General features: G+C 53.9%; 1 protein-coding gene across 2 annotated transcripts in view; it reads right to left on the bottom strand.

Annotated features, from left to right (window-relative positions):
- The window catches only part of CLIP2 (CAP-Gly domain containing linker protein 2), an 80922-nt gene that overhangs the window by 5335 nt on the left and 53419 nt on the right, over positions 1-22168 (bottom strand). Inside the window, exons 8-16 of one of the 2 annotated variants that reach the window (XM_060119972.1) lie at positions 19997-20057; positions 13485-13589; positions 10901-11836; positions 8593-8650; positions 5916-5999; positions 4799-4955; positions 3097-3256; positions 1197-1388; positions 851-913 (exon numbers count right to left, since the gene is read on the bottom strand). In XM_060119972.1, the coding sequence (XP_059975955.1) occupies positions 851-913; positions 1197-1388; positions 3097-3256; positions 4799-4955; positions 5916-5999; positions 8593-8650; positions 10901-11836; positions 13485-13589; positions 19997-20057 (1816 nt within the window). The remainder of the gene's footprint in view (positions 1-850; positions 914-1196; positions 1389-3096; positions 3257-4798; positions 4956-5915; positions 6000-8592; positions 8651-10900; positions 11837-13484; positions 13590-19996; positions 20058-22168) is intronic. The other variant, XM_060119971.1, reaches the window with a different exon arrangement.

Raw genomic sequence — 22168 nt, 5'->3', positions numbered from 1 at the left:
TTAGTAAGACATTTGGGGACCATTTTAAACGGTGGAAATCACCAAGAAAAAAGCATGAAAATGTGAAAAACATGTCACTAAATAGACTGTGAAAAGGACACTTGTTTGCAGAATGAGCTAAACAAGAAGGCAGCACGGTGTTTTGTATGAGCTCAGCTGGGAACGTGCATGTCCGGTGATTAAATTTTTTCTCCACTCTGCACGGGTGTCCACGAATGACCAGGAAAGTGCTATGAGTATTGATTTTGGGGTTAACAAATAAATGTTACCAAGTAGGTAAGTCTGCAAATACGGAATAGTAAGGATTGACTGTACATGCATACACATACACACATGTACATGCTTAGCAAAGTTCACGAAGGATATCACTTAAAAATGTTAACCTTGGTCATCTCTGGGTAAAAGGGCTACTGGTAAGTATTTTTATTTTTGGCTTCGTTGCGTGTCTTGTGGGATCTCAGTTCCCTAAGCAGGGATTGAACCCAGGCCCATGGCAGTGAAAGCATGGAGTCCTAACCACTGGACTGCCAGGGAATTCTTGGTATTTTCTTCTTTATATATTTTTAATTTTTTTCCCCAAAAAGTGCCCAGTAGGCATGTATTACTTTATAATAAAAGGTTTTCTTTTCTTTTTTTTGAAAGAGAAACAAGGTTAAAAGAGCAGGATGGTAACTGAATCAAGTTTGACTACATTGGCCCCACTCTGTGAGCGACCCTATTGAAAAGCCTCTTGCACGATGTATCTGTGTATTTTTGGTGGCTTTTCAAAGTTTTTCTCCAGAGAAGTCGGCCTGTACGGGAGGGCCGTGGGAGTGGCAGAGCATCTCCCCGGGGCCAGGGTGCCCCTTACCTCTTGTTTGTGGGCCTTGTCTTGCTGGTGGATGCCATTTGCAGAACCGGAATTGCCGGTGGCCTGTAAGAGTCGAGGGCAAGATGCTGAGCAAGGTTCACCAGGCAGCATTTCCTGGTTTGTCCACTAGATGGCGAGGTTTTCCCAACAGGACCATCTCAGGATCCAAACTCTGAGCAGAGCCCATCAGAATAGGGGTCCCAGGACACACCCCAGGAAACACAGGCTCTCAGGGCATCTCCGCCCTTAGTCTGAGCTCCTCAGGATAAAGCCATGTACCCCTTGGGCTGGGACTCCCAGGGCACAGGGCAGAGTCTCTCCCCTCAGGACCTGAGACCCAGCTCACCTGGGACTTATCCGGGCAGCCCCTCATAGCCTCCATGAGCCTCTCCACCTGATGAGTCTGGTCCAGCGCGTCCCGCAGGGCATCCTCTGTGCTCATCAGCTGGTGCTGCAGCCGCAGGAGCTCCGGTGACGAGGACGAGGACGGCTCAATGAGGGAGTAGCGCCTCTGATCCGACAGGGACTTCTCTTTGTCCTGGAAGCAGTAGAAGAGAGGAAGAGCGTGTGCTCGCGTGTACGTGTTGCAGGAGGATGGTCTCTCCTTTAGGCCGGAAACTCATCTGACCCACCTCATCTCTGGGTCAGGCCTGAGAATCACCAGGATGCCCCTCAGGCCTCCCTCCCTCACCTAAGGGTCCTCTCTGAAGCATCTTCCTTGGCTCCCGCCCTGAATTCCCAGGCTCTGTCAGAGGCTCCATATTCTTCAGGTCCCGAAACCCAGGACCCCTCCTCCCCCTTTTTCCTTCTTGCACCCCCCCGCCTCCCTCAACACCGTTTATGTAGGTCCCTCCTCTTCACCTCTAGACCTCACCCCCGAACCTCTCCTCAGAACCCGCCCCTGCCCCAACAGGACATGCCTTCCCTTCCGTTCCAAGTGTTCTGCAGCTGACCCCGCCCACCATGGTACCTGGAGATGCACCTGCCTTGGGGGCAGACCAGCCTCCTCACTCCCACACGAAGCTTCCCTGCACTGCCCTCCCTGGGCCGGTGCTTCCAGGGTCCTTCGGCTCTGCTCTGACTCTCTACCCAAACCTCCCTCTCCACCCAAACCTTCCTCATTCAGGAGGTTTTCTAACCACCGAGCCTGTCCCTAGTTCTCCCAGGGGGGCAGCTCCGTGGCACTGAGGACAGTGCAGGGGGACATGGCAGAGGCTCTCCTAGGGTAAGGGGCAGCCAGTCACATGTAAATTTGACCAGCTTGTGGCCCATGGAGACAGTCAGCGCGGCTCTGCCCCCGCGACGCGGCTCTGGGAAAGCCTTGGAATCAGAGCTCCCAAATCCACACCAGCCTCGGGGCCTTGGCTTCTGAGTTACACCCAGGCTCACAGCACCACGAGGACCACGGAGGGCTCTGTAACCAACCCCCTGCTGGCCAGACCTGCCAGGACTGAAAGGCCGCAGGGTGGCTGGGCCCGGTGGTCCCCATACACACAGTTGGAGGAAGCCAGAGTGATACCCTTCTCCCTTAACCCTGTAGGCCCAGGGCTGCTTCCATGGCTGCAGGCCTCTCTTCTCCTTCCATCGCCTCCAGCGTGGCTGAGCCTGTGTGGCTGGGTGGGAGGGCAGCGAGGGTCTTTGGAGCAGCTTCCCCTGACAGCAGTCCTGTCCTCCCAGACCCTATCTTGTCAATGCTCTGGAGTTGACCAGGCCCAAGAACCGGCCACAGGCTCGTCCTGAAGGCTGACCACAGGGGGATGGAGTGGGATGGTTCCGTCCTGTGCTACCAGCATCACTCGCCTACCCCACCCCCACCTCTGGAGACTCTGCTCAGTCAGGTCCCTGTTCCCCTCTCCTTCCTGAGATGGATGCATGAATCGCCACTGTTGGACCCTGAACAAGGAGCTGGTTTCTGGTTGATTACGTCTCTGGATGGTGAGCTCACCACCTGCCGGTAGCCCATCCCACCTCTGGACTGGTGAGATTCTTAAGAAGTCTTCCTCTGCACTGCATCACCCAGACGGACACACAGCTGGCCACAATATCTACAAAGAGGGCCGCCCACGGCCCCTCCACCAGGTACCTCGCTGACCCTGCCTGTGGTTCTAGGGGATTTTGAACGCTCCCTGTGGCTTGGCTATCCCTGGGGTGGCTCCAGGAGGTCACCAGTCTCCATGGCTGACAGCAGATAGCCCCAGTCCCTCCCTGGTGTCCGCCGTCCCCAGGCCGCCCCCTTCCCCACGTACCAGCCCGGTCAGCTGTTCCCGCAGACCCCGGATGTCATCCTTGAGTTTCTGCTCCTTGATCCGCCACTCGGCCTTGTGGACCTCGCGGCTCAGGTCCCTCTCAGGCCCCGGGGAGTGGCGATTGGCCTCCAGAAGCAACACACGCAGTTCGTTCAGGCTCCTGGAGGGGGCAGGGGGCGCACAGAACACCTGCACTCAAGGGGCCCCTCCCCTCCCGCTCTCCGCAATTTGCCAACTGCCTGGAGACTGGCCACCCTGAGGGGGGACGCTGGCTACTAAGACAGCATCTGTGCCAGGAAGGGCCAGAGAGGAAATACAAGGCCTGAAACCATCCAACCACAACCCGAGAGGGGCCAGTATTCGGGGATGGTACGGTCAAGAGGACTTAGCCTTTCTTAGAATGATTTTGAAGTTTTTTTTTTAAAAAGAGCATATTTGGGAGTTTGGGATTAGCAGATGCAAACTGTTATATAGAGAATAGATAAACAACAAGGCCCTACTGTAGAGCACAGGGAACTATATTCAATATCCTGTGATAAACCATAATGGAAAAGAATATGAAAAAGAATGTATATGCATGTATAACTGAATCACTTGGCTGTACAGCAGAAATTAACACAACATTGTAAATCAACTATACTTCAATAAAATAAATTTTAAAAAGAGAATTTAGTATTTGTTTAATTAAAAACTAAATAATAGAGAAGTAGAAATATAATGTACATATGAAACTTATATAATGTTATAAATCAACGTTATCTCAAATTAAAAAATAATAATAAAGTTAAATTAAAAAAACAAAACATTTATCCAAGAGAGCTCATGTGGCAAGACATTTTAAACGCCTGATGTCGAATAAGTTTTATTTCCTATGTCAACTCTTAATCAACTGGCAGTAGCTGCCTGGAGTACTGTGGTGAGAATGATTCTGGGCTTTGCAGAAAAAGAGTGCAGTGATCAAGTAGCAATGTCTTCCATGGGCACAACACGGGAGAAAAGGACACACACCTTCTAAGCTCTTTCCCTTGCTTGCATCTACTATAAAGGAGGGGAAAACTCCCTCTCTGGGTGGCCATGGGTAGTTGAGAACAAAGTGGAAGTCTGCTGGCACTGACCCCTTTCCCTTTCCTCCTTCTTCCTGCTAGGAATGATGGCTCCTGATGGCTGGAGCTTCAGCAGCCACCTTGCAACCACAAGGGAGAGTCTAACAGAACCCAAGAGAACAAAGGTGTTGGCACTGATATCTTGAGCCACTGAACCAAATGCCAGCTACAGTTACCTCCAGATTTCTTGTTATGTGAGGAAAATAAATCTCTACTTGTTTAATCTGCTGATCTCCCACTCCCATCCTAAGTACCACAGAAGCATGGAGGAGCTCACGGTGGCCTACATCAATCAAGAAGAGCTTCAAGGAAGAGGTGGTGGGAATCCTCAATAATTTTTAAGAGTTTCAAGGAGTCCCTGGGCCCAAGATGCTTGGGAACCACTAACCTTTCCTATAAGCTCTGCTTGGAGAACTGTGTTAAGAAGGATTCTGAGGCTTCATCGGAGCTTAGCAGTGCACAGTATGGTGATCATCGGTGATGCCAGCCATCTGTCCACCGGGTCTATCCCTGCCCCGCCTCTGGAGAAGACTGGCTAATATTAACTGGGTGGAGTGAGGGTCAGGCAGGTCTGACCACACAGCCCACGGCTGACTCACCGCTCCTTCCTGAGCAGCTCCTGGCTGATGAGGACCAGCTGGCCCGAGGCGTCATGGGTCTTCCGGGACATGGCCTCCAGCTCCACCTCCAAGCGCCGCTTCTCCTTCTGGAGGGTGTCCACCTTCTTCTCTCCCGACCTGCACTTGCTCTCCAGTGCTGAGGGCCAGCCGGCAGGGCAAGGAGGGAGAGCGTTGGGATCACCGTGGGAATCTATCCCACCTGGGGGCCAAGGCCCGGGCAGGGAGCAGGTTTCCCAGGGGTCACAGGGACACACTCCACTGAGTGGGCCTCTCTCGTCCTGTAGGGCCAGGCAGCAAGGGGCCGAGAAGAGCTACTACGAAAAGCAGACCAAAGCTCCCACACAGTAGCCGGGCCCTCTGGTGTCAGGAAAGCAGTCCACCCTTCCCGAGACAGGGCCCGGGTATTTACACTGTTGCCTGGACAAGGAAAAGCTAAAACTTCACCTTGGCCCCAGAGGAATCTGAGGTCAACTGACCTTGGTCGGGACCAATTATGCCACGTGAACGTGATGGGAACTGGATAGGAGTGGGGTGGGAACCATTTCCCAGGATGGGGGCCGTCTCATGGACACCACCAATGGCATTCTGGCGGACAAGAAGCAGGGCCAGTTTGTCACCATGTCACAGACTCCAGACCCCCCGTCTCTCCCCAGTCTCCCCTCTGGCATCATTCTCCCTGTGCCTTGCTTTTTGCTGTGGCCAAAGTCCTTCCCCCTGATTCTGAAATCCTGGTATTTCTTCTAGGGGCTGGTGCACAAATACTGTATCAAAAAGTAGAAAGACTGAAACCCAAGGGTCTTCAAGCCCAGCAAGTGAGAACTAGTGATACAATTTCAGAACACAGAGAACACAGACCTGGCTCTGAGGAGAGAAGCTGGCTGGGGCCCCCAATCATATTATGGACCGAGTGCGGACTACTGCTCCCCATTCACTGCTGTCCAGGTGGAAGCCCAGTGCATGTGAACTGGGCCAGGCCGCCTTCTCCTCAAGGCAGAGTGGGGGAGGGCACGCTGACGCAGTACCACCCACCCCCTGCTGGACTGGCACACGGCCCAAAGAAAGCTCTCCGCATCTGCCTTGAAGGAGGGAGACTTACCACTTACTTGGGCCCTGAGCATCTCGGTCTGGGATGTTAAGGCTGTCACCTCTTTGTCCCTCTTGTTCAGCTTGTCCTGCAGGCCTGGGGTGAAGGGAGAGATGAGGGGCCATCAATACTCCAGGGCCAACACTGCGGTCCAGTGGGTGAGGGGGTGGCCCTTCCATCAAAACCCTAAAATGGGGTCACACTTGGCCTCAAGAGTCCAAGTTCTTCCTCATCCCAGTGGTCCCTCTGGGTAACCCACCCTGAAGAAGAGGCACCAATACTGTGTGGTCTTGGGCAACTTAACTCTCAGAGTCTCAGTTTCCTCAAGTGAAGAATGGGGATAGTAATGGTGCCCATGTCACTTGGCCATGTGCATTCAATACTGGACAGCCTCAGAACAGTCATGAAAAAGATTCATGGAAAGTGCTAGAAAGGTATTAACTTTCTGTAAGTTAATTTATAAATTTGACATGATACCAATAAAAATACCAGCCAGATTGTAATTTTTGTGGAACTAGATAAACTGATTCTAAAATCGCTTGGAAAAAATAAGCAAGGCTAGCCAAGAGAGTCTGGCAAAAAACTTCTTCAAAGAGTTAAACACACAATTACTATATGACTTAACAATTCTGCTCCTAAGTATATATCCCAAAGAGCTGAAAACAGGTACTCAACAAGTACCTGCACGTGCAGCACTATTCACAATAGCCAAAAGGTGGAAGCAGCCCAAATGTCCATCGACAGGTGAATGGATAAGCAAAATGTGGTGATGCATACGATGCAATATTACTCCGCTATAAACAGGAATGAAACACTGACACATGCTATAGCACAGATGAATCTTGAATATATTATGCTAAGTGAAATAAACCAGACATAAAAGGCCACATATTGTATGGTTCTATCTATATGAAACATTAAGAATGGGCAAATCCACAGAGACAGAAAGATTAGTAGTTGTCAGCAGCTGCAGTGAGGGGAAAATAGACAGTGACTGATAATGCATATGTGGCTTCCTTTTGGAGTGATGAAAATGTTCTGGAACTAGATAGAGGAGGTGGTTGCACAACACTGTGAATGTATTAACGTCCCTGAATTGTTTACTTTAAAATGGTTAATTTTATTTTACGTTAATTTTGTCTCGATTAAAAAAAAAAAAAAAGAATGGCTGAGAGAATTTTGGAAAAGCAGAGTAGGCAGACTAGCCCTGCCAGTAACTGAAATATAAACAAAGCTTCAAAACACTGCAGAAATGGCACATGAAGAGACAGACAAGTCATTGGAAAAGAATCGAAAGTCTAGAAATAGAGCCAATTACCTGATGGAATTTAAAGATGGTAAATTTGGTTAATTCAAATCAGTGGAGGCAGGAGATGAGGTTTTCAAAAATGGTACTGGCATAAGTGGGTACTCTTGGGAAAAAAATAAAAATGGATCCTTACCTCACACCTTATAGAAGAGAGAATTCTAGATGGGTCAGAGATTTAAACATAGAAAATGGAACTTAAAAGGTACTAGAGGAAACCACGGAATACATTTTAAAAATAATAAACCCAGGATCCCAAAAAGAAAAGACTGATTTTAAAAAATCTGCATGGCAACCACCACCCAAAGAAGAGTCAAAAGACAAACCACAAATGGGGCGAAAATGCTTGCAAAGTCATATGTAAGTAGTTTCTAAAAATCAACAAAAAGATCAATAACCCAACAGAGAAAAAAATGGGCAAAGGATGCAAGGAGAAATGGCAATGGAGTGTCACTCACATAAGGGAAAGGCAAGTTGAAGCTATATCGGGTAACATCTTTTACAGTTGAGATTGGCAAAGATCACAGAGTTTGATGAAATATTTTGTTGGTGAAGCTTGTGGGGAAACATACTTTCAACCAGAGCCGGTGGGAGTTAAAATGAGTTGAGCCTTGGGAATTCCCTGGCAGTCCAGTGGTTAGGACTCTGCGCTTTCACTGCTGAGGGCCCGGGTTGAGCCTAATGGAGGGCAAGGTAATTTCCTGCAGCAGGGTTTGTAACAGACAAAAACTGGAAACAACCCGTGATCCATCAGCTAAATACACGATGGTGGCTCCACATGATGGAATATTCTGCACCACATAAAAGAATGTAGTGGCAGGGAGCAGTCTCCAAGATACATTATTAAATGGGAAAAAAGAAGTAAGGGGACCGAAGGAGTTCCCTGGTGGTCTAGTGGTTAGGATTCCACACTGTCACTGCCGTGGCCGGGGTTCAATCCCTGGTCAGGGAACTGAGATCCCGCAAGCCGCATGGCGTGGCCAAAAAAAAAGTAAGGGGCCCAAACAGTGCGGGAAGTGTGGCACCATCTGTGCTACCTCTGTGCTTGTATGTGCATAAACCATGTCTGGAAAAGAGACATGAGTTGGCCAACATTGTGCCTTTGCAGAGGGAACTAGGGGATAGAGGATGCTTCGTCATATGCCCTTTGAACAAGCTGAAGTTTATACCTATTTTAAAAATAACAAGATCAAACATACAATCAGGTTCTCAATAAACTGAGCCTCTGCCCTCCTCACCTGGTGGGTGAGTGGCTGGTGCACACAGTAGGCGGCTCTCACCAAACAGCAGATGATGCAAAACAAAGTGGGACCCAGCTCAGAGGCAGAACTGACCAGCCTTTCCCCATAGCCCCGCCTCTCATCCGGCCCAGCGGCCACTCACCCTCCACAGTCTCCTTCATCCTCATCTTCTCCCCTGAAATGTCGTTGGACTCAATCATCTGAAAGGAGAGCCTGGTAAGGGGGACACTCGCCTCCCCCTCTCGGCCCTCAGCCCCAGCCAGCCCACCTCTCCCCAATTCAAGGAGACTTTCAGGGGCTCGATGAAGCAGGGGGCACAGATGTCCTTGGGCTAGCTTCCTTGACAAGAGGACCCCCTCTGCTCCCAGGGCCCCGGAAGGCTGTTTATGTAGCTTCCACGTGATCACCTCCTACCCTTTTCCTTCGTGCAAACGCCTATTAAACAGATGTCTCCTTCCCTGGGATGCCTACAGAGATTGGTCCTGGGACTCTGTCTCCACCATCATCCAGAGGCAAGACTCCCGGCCTTGGTTCCCATCCATAAAGCAAGAATTGACCGCCATGGGGCAGCGTGTGCAGGGCACGCACCGGGGTCGGCTCCTGGGGGAACTTCAAGAAATGTTACTTCTTTTCTCTCTAACACGTCTTTAAAAAAAAAAAAAAAGAAATCCAGAAGCCAAAGAAGAAAGATCAACCAAGGAAAAAAAAAACCTGCGTGGCAAACATCAACAGGCTCCTTGCTGCCTTTTGGTGGAAGTTTTTGGCCTCCTGCCCAAGCTGGCTGTCCCCTGAGCCTGCAGTTTGCCAGACTCTAGCACTGCATACCAGGGCAGCACAGAGCTGAGCAGGCAGTCACCTCCATCCACCTGCCCCTCATACTTCTGCTCATACATCCCAAGCCCTGCTTTAGTCTCAGTCTGTTGCGATTAACTAAGCTTCCTAGATCTTTATTTACACACACTGCAGGGAAAATGAGGCACACACTAAAAATTTTCCAAATTCCCATACTTACTACACGAGACCAAAAACTGAGTTGTCCCTGGACTTAAACCTTTGAATCTGGGAGGCATGTGGGTCCAGACCAAGTCCCCACGTGTGTGGAAATCAAGAGATGGGCATTCCTGAGATCACCACCCACTCCCCGGCTTGAGGTCTGTGACTGAGGGGCAGCGGGCCATCCTGCGGCACCACAGCAGCTCCAAACCTCCCCTGCTAAGGAGTCCAGGTCCTGGGGTCCCGGGCCTGACCCTCCTTGCCTGAGCAGCCAATCAGGTCATGTGTACACAGCTAACCTGAGGATCTTCCTTTTCTCTCTGCCCAGCATCCTGGGAGAGCACTTGCGGGTCCCTCCCTGGGAGAAGGGGGCAGAAAGGCCGGTGCAGTGGGACCTCAAGGTGTGACACGGGCAGAGCTCCTTTTACAAAAAAGCCACCCCCTGTATGTGGAACTCCTGAATACTTGTGGCTCAATCGTTAAATTCTGGTTTAAGTGTACAAAGGGAACCAGAAGCTCAGGAACCCCCGTGGCTAATAAAAAGGCAACGATCTTGCTGCTAGCTGTCCTATCGTGTAAGATTTGACTTCGTCATCCCGGGCACCCTCTGCTGGCCCTTAGGCAGTGGGGCTGGACACAAGGTCTGCCACTGATGGACAAGAAAACCTGGGAAAGGTACTCTGCCTTGGAATCTCAGTTTGCTCATCTATGAAATGAAGCCTATATGGACCTTGAAGGAGTCCAGGTGAGATAGGGCATCATAGGGCCTGCACCAGGTGTGGTGCCCAGAGCCACTCATAAAGCCCTTCCTGCCCCCGCTGGAGCACACGCCCAGGCTACCCGGGGTCTTGGCCTCCCCAGCATGCTCAGCTGGGACTTCTAGATTTGGAGCAAAGCTGATTCCAATGGCAGCAGCCTCTCCAGGGACCACCCCACGCCTGGGAAAGCGGCTGCTGAACTGTTGCTCAGTCTCATCAGGACCAGCAGGTAGGGGGCCGCCCTCGGGTCCCCTAGGTCGGTGCTCTCATTGGAGATGGGCAGGGTTTGCCCTCCACATCTCTGCTAGCCCAGTGCCAGAGCATCTGGTACTGGTGCCTTGGGGCGGCCCAGGAGCCTGCACAGGAGGGCGGGTCTGGGGACTGGGAAGAAGGCTGTTCCCTGTGCCCTAGACACACATCTCTCCAGGCCTGGCCTGTGGGGACCCAGCCAGGTCAGCTCAGACCACCTTGGGGCCCCATGGTCACCCGGGCCTGCTGCCCTTCTAATGGAAGGACCTCCTCCTCTGAGCCAGGTGCCCTCCGATCTCGCATGGCGTGCTCCTGGGGGCAATGAGGACGCTTCCCTGGACTGGAAATAAAAGGTCAGTAGACGCCTAGACCCTCCCCAGCCAAGCCCTCGAGCCTGGACCGCTGCCGTCCGTGGTCCCCGCACAGCCAGGTGGGGGGGTGGCCGCCTACGTTGGTGTGCTGGGTCGAACACAGGGACTCGACAGCCTGGAGTCTGTTTTCAGTGACCAGAAGCTTCTCCCGCAGCCTCTCGGCCTCCTGCTTGCTCTGGGCCTCCGAGTGCTGCAGCAGCTCATAGTCTAGCATCTTCTTCTCGGCCAGGGAGATCTGCTCCTTGAGGAATGCAATGGCCTGTGCCTGGCCCCGGTACTCCACGTCCAGCTTCTCCAGCTCGCGCACCCGCAGCTCGGCGTCGCGGCACCGGTCCTGGGCCTCCTGCAGCTCCAGCCGGTGCTGGCTGGCCTGCACCTCCAGCTGGGCCCGCCAGTGCTGCTGCACCCCGGCCAGCTCCTCCTGGGCCTCTTGCAGCTTCTGCCGCAGGCCCTCTTTCTCCTTCACGTGCATGGCCGTCTCAATGTCGTGCTTGGCCCGCAAATTGCCCAGCTCCAGCTGGTGCTCCATCTTGATGCCCTCCATCACGGCCTTCAGCTCCCCGATCTCCTTCTGCTGGGCACCCGGGCTCGAGTTCAGGGTGGCCTTGAGGTCCTCCAGGGACTTCTGGTGGTCCAAGGCCAGCGAGTCCAGCTTGGACTTCCAGTTGTCCATGAGCCCCATGTTCTCGCTGGTGGCCTGCTGGACCTTGGCCTTGAGGTCCACCACCTCCTGCGCGTACTTCTCGTTGGCCGCCCGCAGCTTCTCCACCTCCGCCTGGTAGGCCCTCAGTGCCTTCTCGTACTTGTCCCTCAACATGCCGCTCTCCCTCTGGTGCTCCTTGCTGGCGGACAGCAGCCGCTCCCGCAGCCGCAGGGTCTCGGCGGCCTCGGGGTGATCGGCGGGTGGCGGGCCGGAGTGTAGCAGGCACTGCTGCAGCTCCTGGATCTCCCCGCGCCGCAGGCTCAGCTCCTCCTCCAGCTGCAGCACCCGCGACTTCTCGGCCACCGTGGTCAGCTACCGGGAGAGAGGGAGACCGGGGTCAGCGGGCCGGCTGGAGGGCACGGGGGAAGGTCGTGAGAAGGGAAGGATGCCCCACTCCACCTGAGTGCCGCCCTGCCCACTGCAGCTCCCAGGGGGGCTTCTCCTGGCTTGTGTCCCCGTGACTCGGGGACTCCCTGGTCCCCGCTGCTCTAGGCGGTTTGGGAAAAATCGGTGGCGAAAGGAAACCATCTATTTGAGGTTATGGCTTCCTTCAAGTTCATGTTATTTTTAAAGGGCAGACACAACAGAGGGAATTCCGCATTATCCTGCTCTAGAAAAGTTCCAGCTGGAAGGAGTTGATTCCCAGAGAGGCCTTTTGGAGGGGGTGGCCAAAGAAGGGTCCGGTTTAATGTTTAACGCAGAAGAAGAAAAAAAAAGAATGCTCCCAGACCCTCCTTCTGGTGGAAAACTCTGAGATCAGAGGCTCCATCCGCCAGAAACCTACTTCGACCGTGTCAGTGATCACAGATTTGGGTGCAATATATTTGAAAGTTTTAAATCTTTTACAAGCTTAAGAAATTTGTTTCTGAAGGTGACCTTTAGTTCAATAAACCTGCTTTTGTTTTTCTAATCAGGTTGAACCCTAGAGGAGGATGCCTTGGTGTGGAGGGCTCCAGCCTGTCAACTGTGACTGGGTCGGTTTCTTCAAGCAGACTCCGTGTACATGCATATGTACTGCACACGCAGTCACCTGGCAATGGCCAATGTGTGGACAGGGACCCGTGTGTGTCTCCAGATGCTCACGGGCACACACATGTTCACTCATGTACTGAGGCTGACCTGCAGAAACCAATGGTCTCCCACCCTACACCCACTGCCTGTGTTTGGTGGTCTTCCCCAATCTCTGCTCTGTGGCTGCTTAACTCTATGGCCGGGGGAACTGCAGCTGGGCTGTCCACTAGGCTGACCAGCTGTTTGGATGTGTGCCTGCATGGGGGCCCAGCCCCCAGGGCACGCATGGTGGACGTGGAGGGGCTAGCAGGGTCTGGAGACTGGACTCAGAACCATGCCCTGGGAGTCAGGGGGGACTTCACTCCCACGCAGAGCTTTCCCTGGTCCAGGAACCACTCACACCCTGGGGCTGACACAGAGTCCCATGCCCTGGGAACACCCCACTCCCTCGAAGGCCCACCACTGCCCCAGGTCCTTCAGGTTGGCCCCTCATGCCATTCTATTTAAGACCCTCCAGGCTAAAGAAACCTGGATCCACAGTCTCCCAACCTCTGCCTTCCCCAGCCTGGGGAGAAGGGAGGCATGGATAGGTTGGCCACAGAAGGGGCAGAATGTTCCCAAGAGCCCCCCGATTTCTGAACATGACAAAGCACGGTCATGGCAATGCAATGGTCGGGGGGGGGCGGGGGGAGGCTCGCACAGAACACTCCCAGCCAGTGGGTCCACGAGCTGGGGAGCAAAGTCCCAGAGAACCAAGACCCCCTCCTCTCAACAAGCATCACATGGCCACGGGGCATAAAAGCACGTTCCTAAACCTCCCTAGAAGGGGCGCAAAAGGAAAAAAAAAAGTGAGGAGAGCGGCCAGAGAGAGAGAAAATAATAAAAACAGGGAAGCTGAAGGGGGCGTCAGCAGGCGAAGGCGCTGGTGGCAGGAGGTGGCGGCGGTTACCCTGTTGTCGGCTAATTCTCGGAGCAGCCGCTCGGCCTGCGCCTTCTCCAGTAGCAGGTTTTTCTCCAGCTCGCCAATGCGCGCGTGCTCCAGCTGCGTCTGGGTCTGGTCCACCCAGGGCGGGTGGTGAGGTGGGGACAGGAGAGAGGGGCACAGGGACAGGAAGCCGGAGGAAGAGAGAAAAAGAGAGAGAGAGGCAGGTCATCTTCTGTGCACAAGACAGGAGAGCAGGTCAAGGAAAGAGAGGAGGTCTGGGGAGGCGGGGCGGGGTGGGCCTGCTGCCCGCCCCTCACTGTGTCCCAGCTGGGTTTAAGGGCAGAGCACAGACTGCAGCAACCCTGCCCAAGCCGGCCCCTGGAAGGGGCGACAATGGGCACCCGGATCCCTTTTGTCACCCCCAGGTGGCCCTTCCCCTTGCAGCTCCGGGGCAGGGGCCAAAGCCTACTCCCCCCGCCCCATCGGGAAGCCTAGGGCTGTTTCTCATTTTAGGCACGGAATCCTGCACACAGGAAGCCCCCGTAAATGACCCCAGGATTCCTGGCCCCCAGGCCTGTCTTAAAGGTCAAAGAACCGACTGAATGGGAGGTTTTCAAATATACCCGTACCATCAGGATTCTCCCGGCGAGGCCTCCTTAGTGGAGGCTGGACTATGCCCCACCCCGCCCTGCCCCAAACCCGGCCCCAGCACTGCCCACTCCCCAGGCCCCGCCGAGGACGCCTGGTCTCCCGAAAGCACAAGAGCACTTTTGTCCCTGCTTCACAACACCCGCTTCACACACTAACAAAGCCCGACATTCTCAGGGCATCCAGACTGGCATTTGGATTTCCCCTAAGAGATCTGCGAGGGCAGCGGGAGGCTGAAGGCCCAGGGCATCCAGAGGGGTCTGGCCACTAAGTTCTCCATAGGGAGAAGCCAGGGTCCTCTGTCTGCATCCTCCGGCGCATCCCGTCATCACCAAGGAGAGATGAGGTGAAAGCAAACCTGAGCGGCAGTTCAGGAGAGGCAGGGCTTAGCACCGAAGCATGTTGTGTAAAAACCAAGAATACACCCGACACGGGCAAGGGTAATGGTGACAGCGTAGACTCACAGTATCGTCCCAGAAATACTCGTGCAATTCATCAAGAGCTACGGAGACCTTTATGTCCTCTGGCCCATGATCTTATCCCTGTGAATTTTCCTAAAGGAACAAACGCCTCTTCCCTCTCTCCTCCCAAGAGGGCAGCATGCCCCAGTGCTAAAAAACAGCCCTGCTCAGTCTCTTCCAGAAAATTACAGGCTGAAGATGGTACCTCAACCCCAGCCTTGCAGGGGCCGTGTCACCTTGCTCCTAGATGACAGGCACGGCGACCCTGCCCGGGACCCACACTACACAGAGCCTGATCACAAATACCATACCTGTGGCCCCAAGGGCAAGCCTCCAGGCTTCACAATTTCATGGGCAACTTCATTTGGTAGCCCCTACAAAAGGACCCTTCACTATCCCTTTCAGAACTCCCAGCCTCCTGGTCCATGGGGGCACAGGAGAACCCATAGGGGCTTGGGGCGGGGGGAGAGCCCCTGAAGCCTAGATTTTAGGTGAGATGGACGACCTGGGCTTCATTCTGCTCCAGGGATGCTGCCCAAGGCGTGAGCAGTGGCAGCTACCACGCTTACACTCAGGGTAGTGTAAGGGAGGATGTCATTTCTGTCTCACGTGCCGACTTTAGAACCCAAGCCCCCCCACCCAGGGTATCTCGGTTATCTCCCTATCTCACAGTGGCCACTCCAGGGGGAAGACCTCAGGCTCAGAATCATCCAGCAACTTGGGGCAGCAGGAGGCCTAAACCTCAGACTTCCAGATTCTAGAACCAGGGCCTCCCCACCCCCAAACCATCCTGACTTCACGGAGGGGAGACATAGACTTCCAGCAGCAACACGGAGCAGTGACGGAAGCTCCTGAAGCGGGGGACTCCCTGTGTCCCTGCCCCCGTCCAAATCCTGGAAGCTCGGTGAAGCCTGGCCTGAGCCCTTGACCTACAGCTTCCCCCCTTCTCCTTGCACGCCCGGTGTCTACCCCACTCCAAAGCACAAAGTTACTGCCTTGGGACGCCCCTCGGATAACAGAAGGCTGCTATTATTAATTGGGGAGTTTCCCCAACTGCACCAGTGGCTCCTGAAGGCCAGAGGCACGTCGCCCCTCTTCATCTCCCTCCAGGCCTTGAGCTGCACAGCCAGTTCTCAACAAATAGCTGATTCTGAGTTCTGGCTCTTCCCCTTACAATGGGTGTTCCCATGCCAAGGAAAAATAACACCGAGGCGCTATTTAATTCACAAAACAATAACACAAAACCCCTGGATGATAAAACAACAGCAAAACCCCAATATCTTCAAGTCTAAGGTAGCTACCTGACGTCCCCACCAGGGGGGCGACAGGGAGTGGCACACATTTTCATGAGGCAACATGATGCCACACCCATTCAAGAACCACAGAACATGTCCCCGGCCTGTTTTCCAGAAGCATCTCACCATGCTGTGCCCTGCTCTGGCATTGGGGACAGGAAGGAGCACAAGACAGACAGGGGCCCCCCCAAGGGGCTTACATCCTGGGGAAGGATGCAAACTATACATGACCAGGGAGGATCATTTCAGACTTTGACCGTGACCTGGCCTAGAACAGAGCAAGGAGGATGAGGCAAAACCAAGGAGGCAGAGAAGGCCTCTCTGAGAAACACAATTTAAGGGGAGACCTGCAGGAAAAGCAGGAACCGGCTGACCAGGGCAGGGGTGGAGGAGAAACGAGTGTTTTAGGCAGAGGAACCAGCACGTGCAGAAGCTCAGACAGAGCATGGGGTGTGTTCTACCTCAGACAGGAGCCCCACATACCTGGAGCAGGGTTGGGTCCCCAAGGTCGTCCCTGGGCTACAGAGCCCGGCTTTTATCTAGAGTAGCGCCACCAGATGTGTGAGCAGGGAAGGGGCAGGATCTGATTTATGTTTTCAAGAGATTTGGTCATATGATGTCTACAGTTTGCTTCAGAATAACCTGAGAGAGGGCTGTGGATGGCGGTGAAACAAGAGTGGCCAGGAGTTGATCATCGTTGAAGCTGGGCGATGGGTAAATGGAAGTGCATCATACCATCCTCTCTACTTATGTTAAAAATTTTTCCAGGGCTTCCCTGGTGGCGCAGTGGTTGAGAGTCCGCCTGCCGATGCAGGGGACACGGGTTCGTGTCCCGGTCTGGGAGGATCCCACGTGCCATGGAGCGGCTGGGCCCGTGAGCCATGGCCGCTGAGCCTGCGTGTCTGGAGCCTGTGCTCCGCAACGGGAGAGGCCACAGCAGTGAGAGGCGCGCGTACCGCCAAAAAAAAAAAAAAAAAAAAAAAAAAAATTTTTTCCAACGTTAAAAAATTTTAAAGATTCTTTTTGAAGGCTATCTGGCTTCAGTGTGGAAGAAGAGAGGAAACACAGGGGCCAAACAGAGGGGTAACTTGTCCCAGGTCACCCACTGTGACCTGGTCCAGGAAGGTGGCGGTGGGGATGAAGACAATTTTGGAGGCCAGGTCAAGTGGGTTTCTGATGGAAGGATGAGGGAAAGAGAAGGTTCAAGATGAATTTTAGCTGTGGGGCCTGAGCAACCGTGTGGATTGTGGGGCTAATTACTGAGATGGGAAGGATAAGGGGGTTGCGGGGTGAAGGGGAGGCAGGAACAAATGGAGAGATCTGTTTGGGGCACGTTACATGTGGGGGTGCTGTCCTGGGCTGAAGAGCATCTCCCCAAATTTCATGTCCACCTGGAACCTCAGAATGTGACCTCAGAATGTGACCTCGTTTTGAATAGGGTCTTTGCACATGGAAGTAGTTACGATGAAGTCATACTGGGTTAAGGTGGATCTGATGACTAGTGTCCTTATAAGAAGGTCACGTGAAGAGACACAGGAACACACAGGGAGGAAGGCCACGTGATGACAGAGGCAGTGATGCGGCGACAAGCTGAGGAACACCAGTGGCTGCCAGCCATCCTATCAGAGCTGGGAGAGAGGCATGGAACTGACCATGTCCACACCTTGATTTCAGACTTCTGGCCTCCAGCACTGTGAGAGCATAAATGTGTGCTGATGAAGCCACTGAACTGTGGTAGTTGTTTCCTGAAGCCCCAGGAACTATTACAAGTAGCTGTCACTTGCTCTTCCTGGTGGGGATGTCCGGTGGGTATACTGGCGCGGAGCTCAGGGGAGGACCAAGGGAATCATGGGCTTATAAGGGGCATTAATGCCACAGACTGGACGCTCTCAGGGAGAGTGTAGACTGAGACTGAGCCCCTGGACAGGCCAACATTCAAGGTCAGGAAGGAGGTGAGAGGTTGGAATGGGGCACCTTGGGTATCTGGGGGAGTGAGGACAGGAGAAGGACAAGCAGAGAACTGGGGTGACACAGCTGGAGGGGGACCAGAAGCTCAAGGATGTATTCTGGGTTTTACTCTTAAGACAGGTGAGGATGAGAGGGACTTCTGCCTTCCGGTTGTCATGAATATAGTCGCAATAAAAACAGCAGCAACGGGGCTCCACTGCCCTTGGACCGAATTAGCTGTCTGTCACTGTCTGTCCCACCCCCACGCCTCTCCCAGGCAAGGCTGATTGGATCTGGGCTGGACACCTGATTCAAAGCCAGCCAGCCCATTGGCTAGCCTGGGGCCAATCAGATTCTCCCAAGAGGACAGCTGGGAGACAGTGGGTGCTGGAGCCTGGGCAGATCCAGGAGGATGGGTGTCGGGGAGAAGGGAGCAGATGTGCCAGGAGACTGGCAGACACGGTGACAGACAGACAGACTGACCATGAGTCATGAGAAGAGGGAGGCCCCTCAGTGGGGGAGAATAGGCTCCATTTCTGATGCTGTTCCTCCTTCTGGTTCCCTGAACTGCCTGCCACTGGGGCTGTAAGACTTCCCTACAGCCTTCCAGTAACCCCCGGATGACTGGAGTTAGCAGGAGGGGTCTCCGTTCTTTGCAACCACAGGTGCTTTTCCCAGAAGCCCCCAGGCCCAGCCTCTGCAGGAGGGCAGCCGCCCAGCAGGAGAGCCTGATAAACATAACCACATGACCTGCCCCCCTTGGCTAAGACGGAAACTTACACTGGAACACCCTGATATCAGGCTGCGGTTCCTACACCAGGTTGTGCCCCAGTATCCATCCTTTAAGCTCAGGCAGCAAAACCTGCCTCAACAGGGGCAGCTGTCAGTGACCCTAGATCACACATGTCTCTCCCCGAGCCGTGGTCATCCAGGGACAGGACAGCCATATGCACAATTCTGCTGGATGTTGGAAGTCATAGGGGTCTTAACATGGCTTTTTCACAAAATCAGAAACCGTGATTTCCCATTGGAGCTCAGACATGATCTAGTGCAGTGATTCCCAAAGCATGGTCCCCAGACCAGCATCACCTGGCAACTTGTTAGAAATGCAGATTCTCGGGGCCCACCCAGACCTACCGAACGGCCACTCAGGCCAGGGCCCAGCATTTCGTGTCTGAACACACCCTCTAGGTGATGAATTCTCAAGTCTGAGAATCACTGACCTAGTTCAACCTCCTCATTTTACAGAGGAGCAAACAGAGGCCCAGGGAAAGGAAGAGGCCGTCCAAGGCCAATTAGGGCCAGGACCAGAGTGTGGAGAGGGACTGAACTGACTGCCCCCTGCCCCATCTGACAATTCTGGGAGTCCTTGTCTTTTGTCACCTCCCAGGGAGCAGGAAGGGTCTCAGTGGAAAGGCACTCCTGCCCACCCAACTGTGAGCAGGCCTAGTGAGCCCCGTGGTCTCCAAATGATTTGGTGAGGGGGGCTAGTGTTTGTCTTGGGGGGCAGGGATCCTTAAGTGCTTTACTCATTGATGTGAGCATCCTTCATCGCTCAGCTCAGAAAGAGTGGGTTGGATTGGAGAGTGAGAGTGAAAGGTCCAGACCCCTCGTCCAGGTGCTGTAACTGAGGAGGTGCTGTAACTGGCCATTCTTACAGGCTGGATGCAGGAGTCAGGAGTCCTGGGTCCTGGTCCCACCGGCTGCTGACTTGCTCCATGACTGGGAGGGTCCCTTTGCCTTTCTGAGCCTGTTTTCCCGTCTATAAATTCTGTGACTCAACCACAAGCTACTTCCAGCCAAAATTTTACGTGGAATTCAAGACGAACAAAGGGCCCAGGGAACACCTTTAGGGCTACTGCCCAAGAAAGAAGGGACGGGGGAGCCTGGCCACTATGTCCTCAGGCCCAGCTCTGTGGATGCCTTGGGTCCATTCCACCAAGCTGCTGACACAGGAAGCGGCCCCTCTGGGGCTCCTGGAGCTGAGCCACTTCTGACACTGAGGCTCTCGTGACCGCCACCCCCACCCAGGGTATGATCTTTGACCCTTCCCCATTTCTCCCTTGCAATACCCCCTGCCCCCTCCCAGGGGGCCCAGAGTTGCTGCCTAGACCTCATGGCCATTTGCTCTTCGAGGGCTGGGCTTGGGGTGCAAGCCTGGGGTCGGGGGGCCTTTGACCATTACCTCCAGGTCTCCCTTGGTGATGGACTCCTCCTCCACTCGGAACTGCAGGTCCTCCACCTTCCTGCAGGGGGAGAGGGGGCTGAGTGAGTTTCACCCAGAGGGGTGGGCATTGCCAAGTCAGCAATGGCAGAGAGAGCCAAGGCCACAGGTGGCCCAAAGTCCACACTCAGATTATGCAGAAGACACTGCCCAGAGCCCCAAGTTCCTGGAAACATCCAGCCCTCCCAATTTACTGATCCATGCTCTACACAGAGAACACTGGCTTCTCTAAAATAGACACTGCTTTGGGAAAGATCCCCAGTGTTCTCCTTACTTGCTGCAAGAAATAAATCCTTCTGCAAACACACACACACACACACACACACACACACACACACACACACACAAACACACACAAACACACACAGACAGATAGATATAAAATAGGAATGTTTTGGGCCTCCCTGGTGGCGCAAGTGGTTGAGAGTCCGCCTGCCGATGCAGGGGATACGGGTTCGTGCCCCGGTCTGGGAGGATCCCACATGCCGCGGAGCGGCTGGGCCCGTGAGCCATGGCCGCTGAGCCTGCGCGTCCGGAGCCTGTGCTCCGCAACGGGGGAGGCCACAGCAGTGAGAGGCCCGCATACCGCAAAAAAAATAAAATAAAATAAAATAAAATAGGAATGTTTAATGCAGCATCCTTCCCCACTAGGGTGGTTGTGGAAATAAATGACAGAATGGATAGTAAATAGAAGCACTAACAGCTCTGTTTTCATCACAGCAGGGAACAGACATGCTGCATGGAACAGTCTGTGGGGAAGGAGGCAAGGTGGGCTTCTTCCCCTACTGACCCCATTCTCATTCCCTCCCCTCAAAATCAGGGCCCAGAGTCCCAGCCCCCACTGCTTGGGCTGCTCCCTGATGTGGAGGGCCCCCAATGCCCTGCTGAAGGTGTGGGGCCCACCCTCAAGGAGATACACCCACCCACCCCCGAGAGAGCACAGGGAAGAGACACAGGCACATTACAGCTCACAAAGCTGCTACTCCTGGGGCCTCGTGACAGCTCCCAGCACACAGAGGATGAAACTAAGGCCCAGAAAGGGCCAGTGACCTGCCCAAGGTCACACAGCAAGTGCAGGGCAATGCTGGAACTTGCACCCAGGCCTTCCTGAACACAACTCCCACGATGTCTCAAAGATCTGTTTTTGTTTGTTGGCATCAGGCACGTTGCCACGGGAACCAGATGCGTGGGCCCCACCGACCCTCTCAGGCAGATGTAAATAAGCCCTCCTGTCTCCAAGTCAGACAGTAACAACAGCCCATGGAGCAAATGCCTCAGCTGAAAGCCCAAAACCAGACCCAAGTTGGGGGAGGTGGAGGGCTGGGTCTGGGAGGTGCTACTGTGCAGGGTAGCAGAGGAAGCTGCAGAAATCTGTGTGCCAGCAGCTAGGAGACAAAGAGAGGCTTCTGGGCTGAGGGAAACCCTTGTCAGGCCTAGTCAGCTCTGAGTCCCACCAGGTGACCCAGGACCAAGTCAGGCCAGAGTCCCCATACAGAGGGAACACAACTCCCACTTGCCACTGGCAGGACAGAAAGAGCCAGTGGTATCACTAACAGGCTGGTGACCCCAGGCAAGTCCCTTCCCTGCTCTGAGCCTCAGTTTTCTTATCTGTGACCTGGGGGGCAATACCTGCCTCCTGGGCTAATTGTAAGACAGAGAGAGACAGAACAGGTAAAGCACCCAGCCCCGGGGCTGAGCCCCAGGCGCAAGGTGTTTCCAGGGGCCTTTTCCTGCTGCTTCTCTGAGCCTCGGTTTCCTGACACATGAAATGGGAATGAAGCTTCAGGACACGGGCTGTGAGCTCCACACGAGGGACCTGATGTAGAAGGGGTGTTCCCTGAGCTGAACTGGGTCAGGGGGTGGGGACATCGGATGCACATCTCCCTAGTGAGAGGTTCCCCCGCCCACCTGGGCGTTCTCATGGTGCTGCATGAGCCGGGCAGGGCAGGAACGGTGAACCCCATGTCAGGAAGGAAAACAGTGACGTATGTAGTGTCTCCCATGTGCTCAGTGTCACGCTGGGTGCTTTACTGGAGTTACCTTGTAAGTCCTCCCAACAGCCTGCAGAGATGGGGATCATCACCCCACTTTGCAGATGAGAGGACTAAGGCCCGCAGAGCTCATGTCACCAGC

This window comes from Mesoplodon densirostris, chromosome 16, assembly GCF_025265405.1.
Source record: "Mesoplodon densirostris isolate mMesDen1 chromosome 16, mMesDen1 primary haplotype, whole genome shotgun sequence".
In the NCBI taxonomy this organism is placed as follows: Eukaryota; Metazoa; Chordata; class Mammalia; order Artiodactyla; family Ziphiidae; genus Mesoplodon; species Mesoplodon densirostris.
The sequence above is the reverse complement of the archived record's forward strand: the minus strand, read 5'-3'. Positions and strand labels throughout refer to the sequence as shown.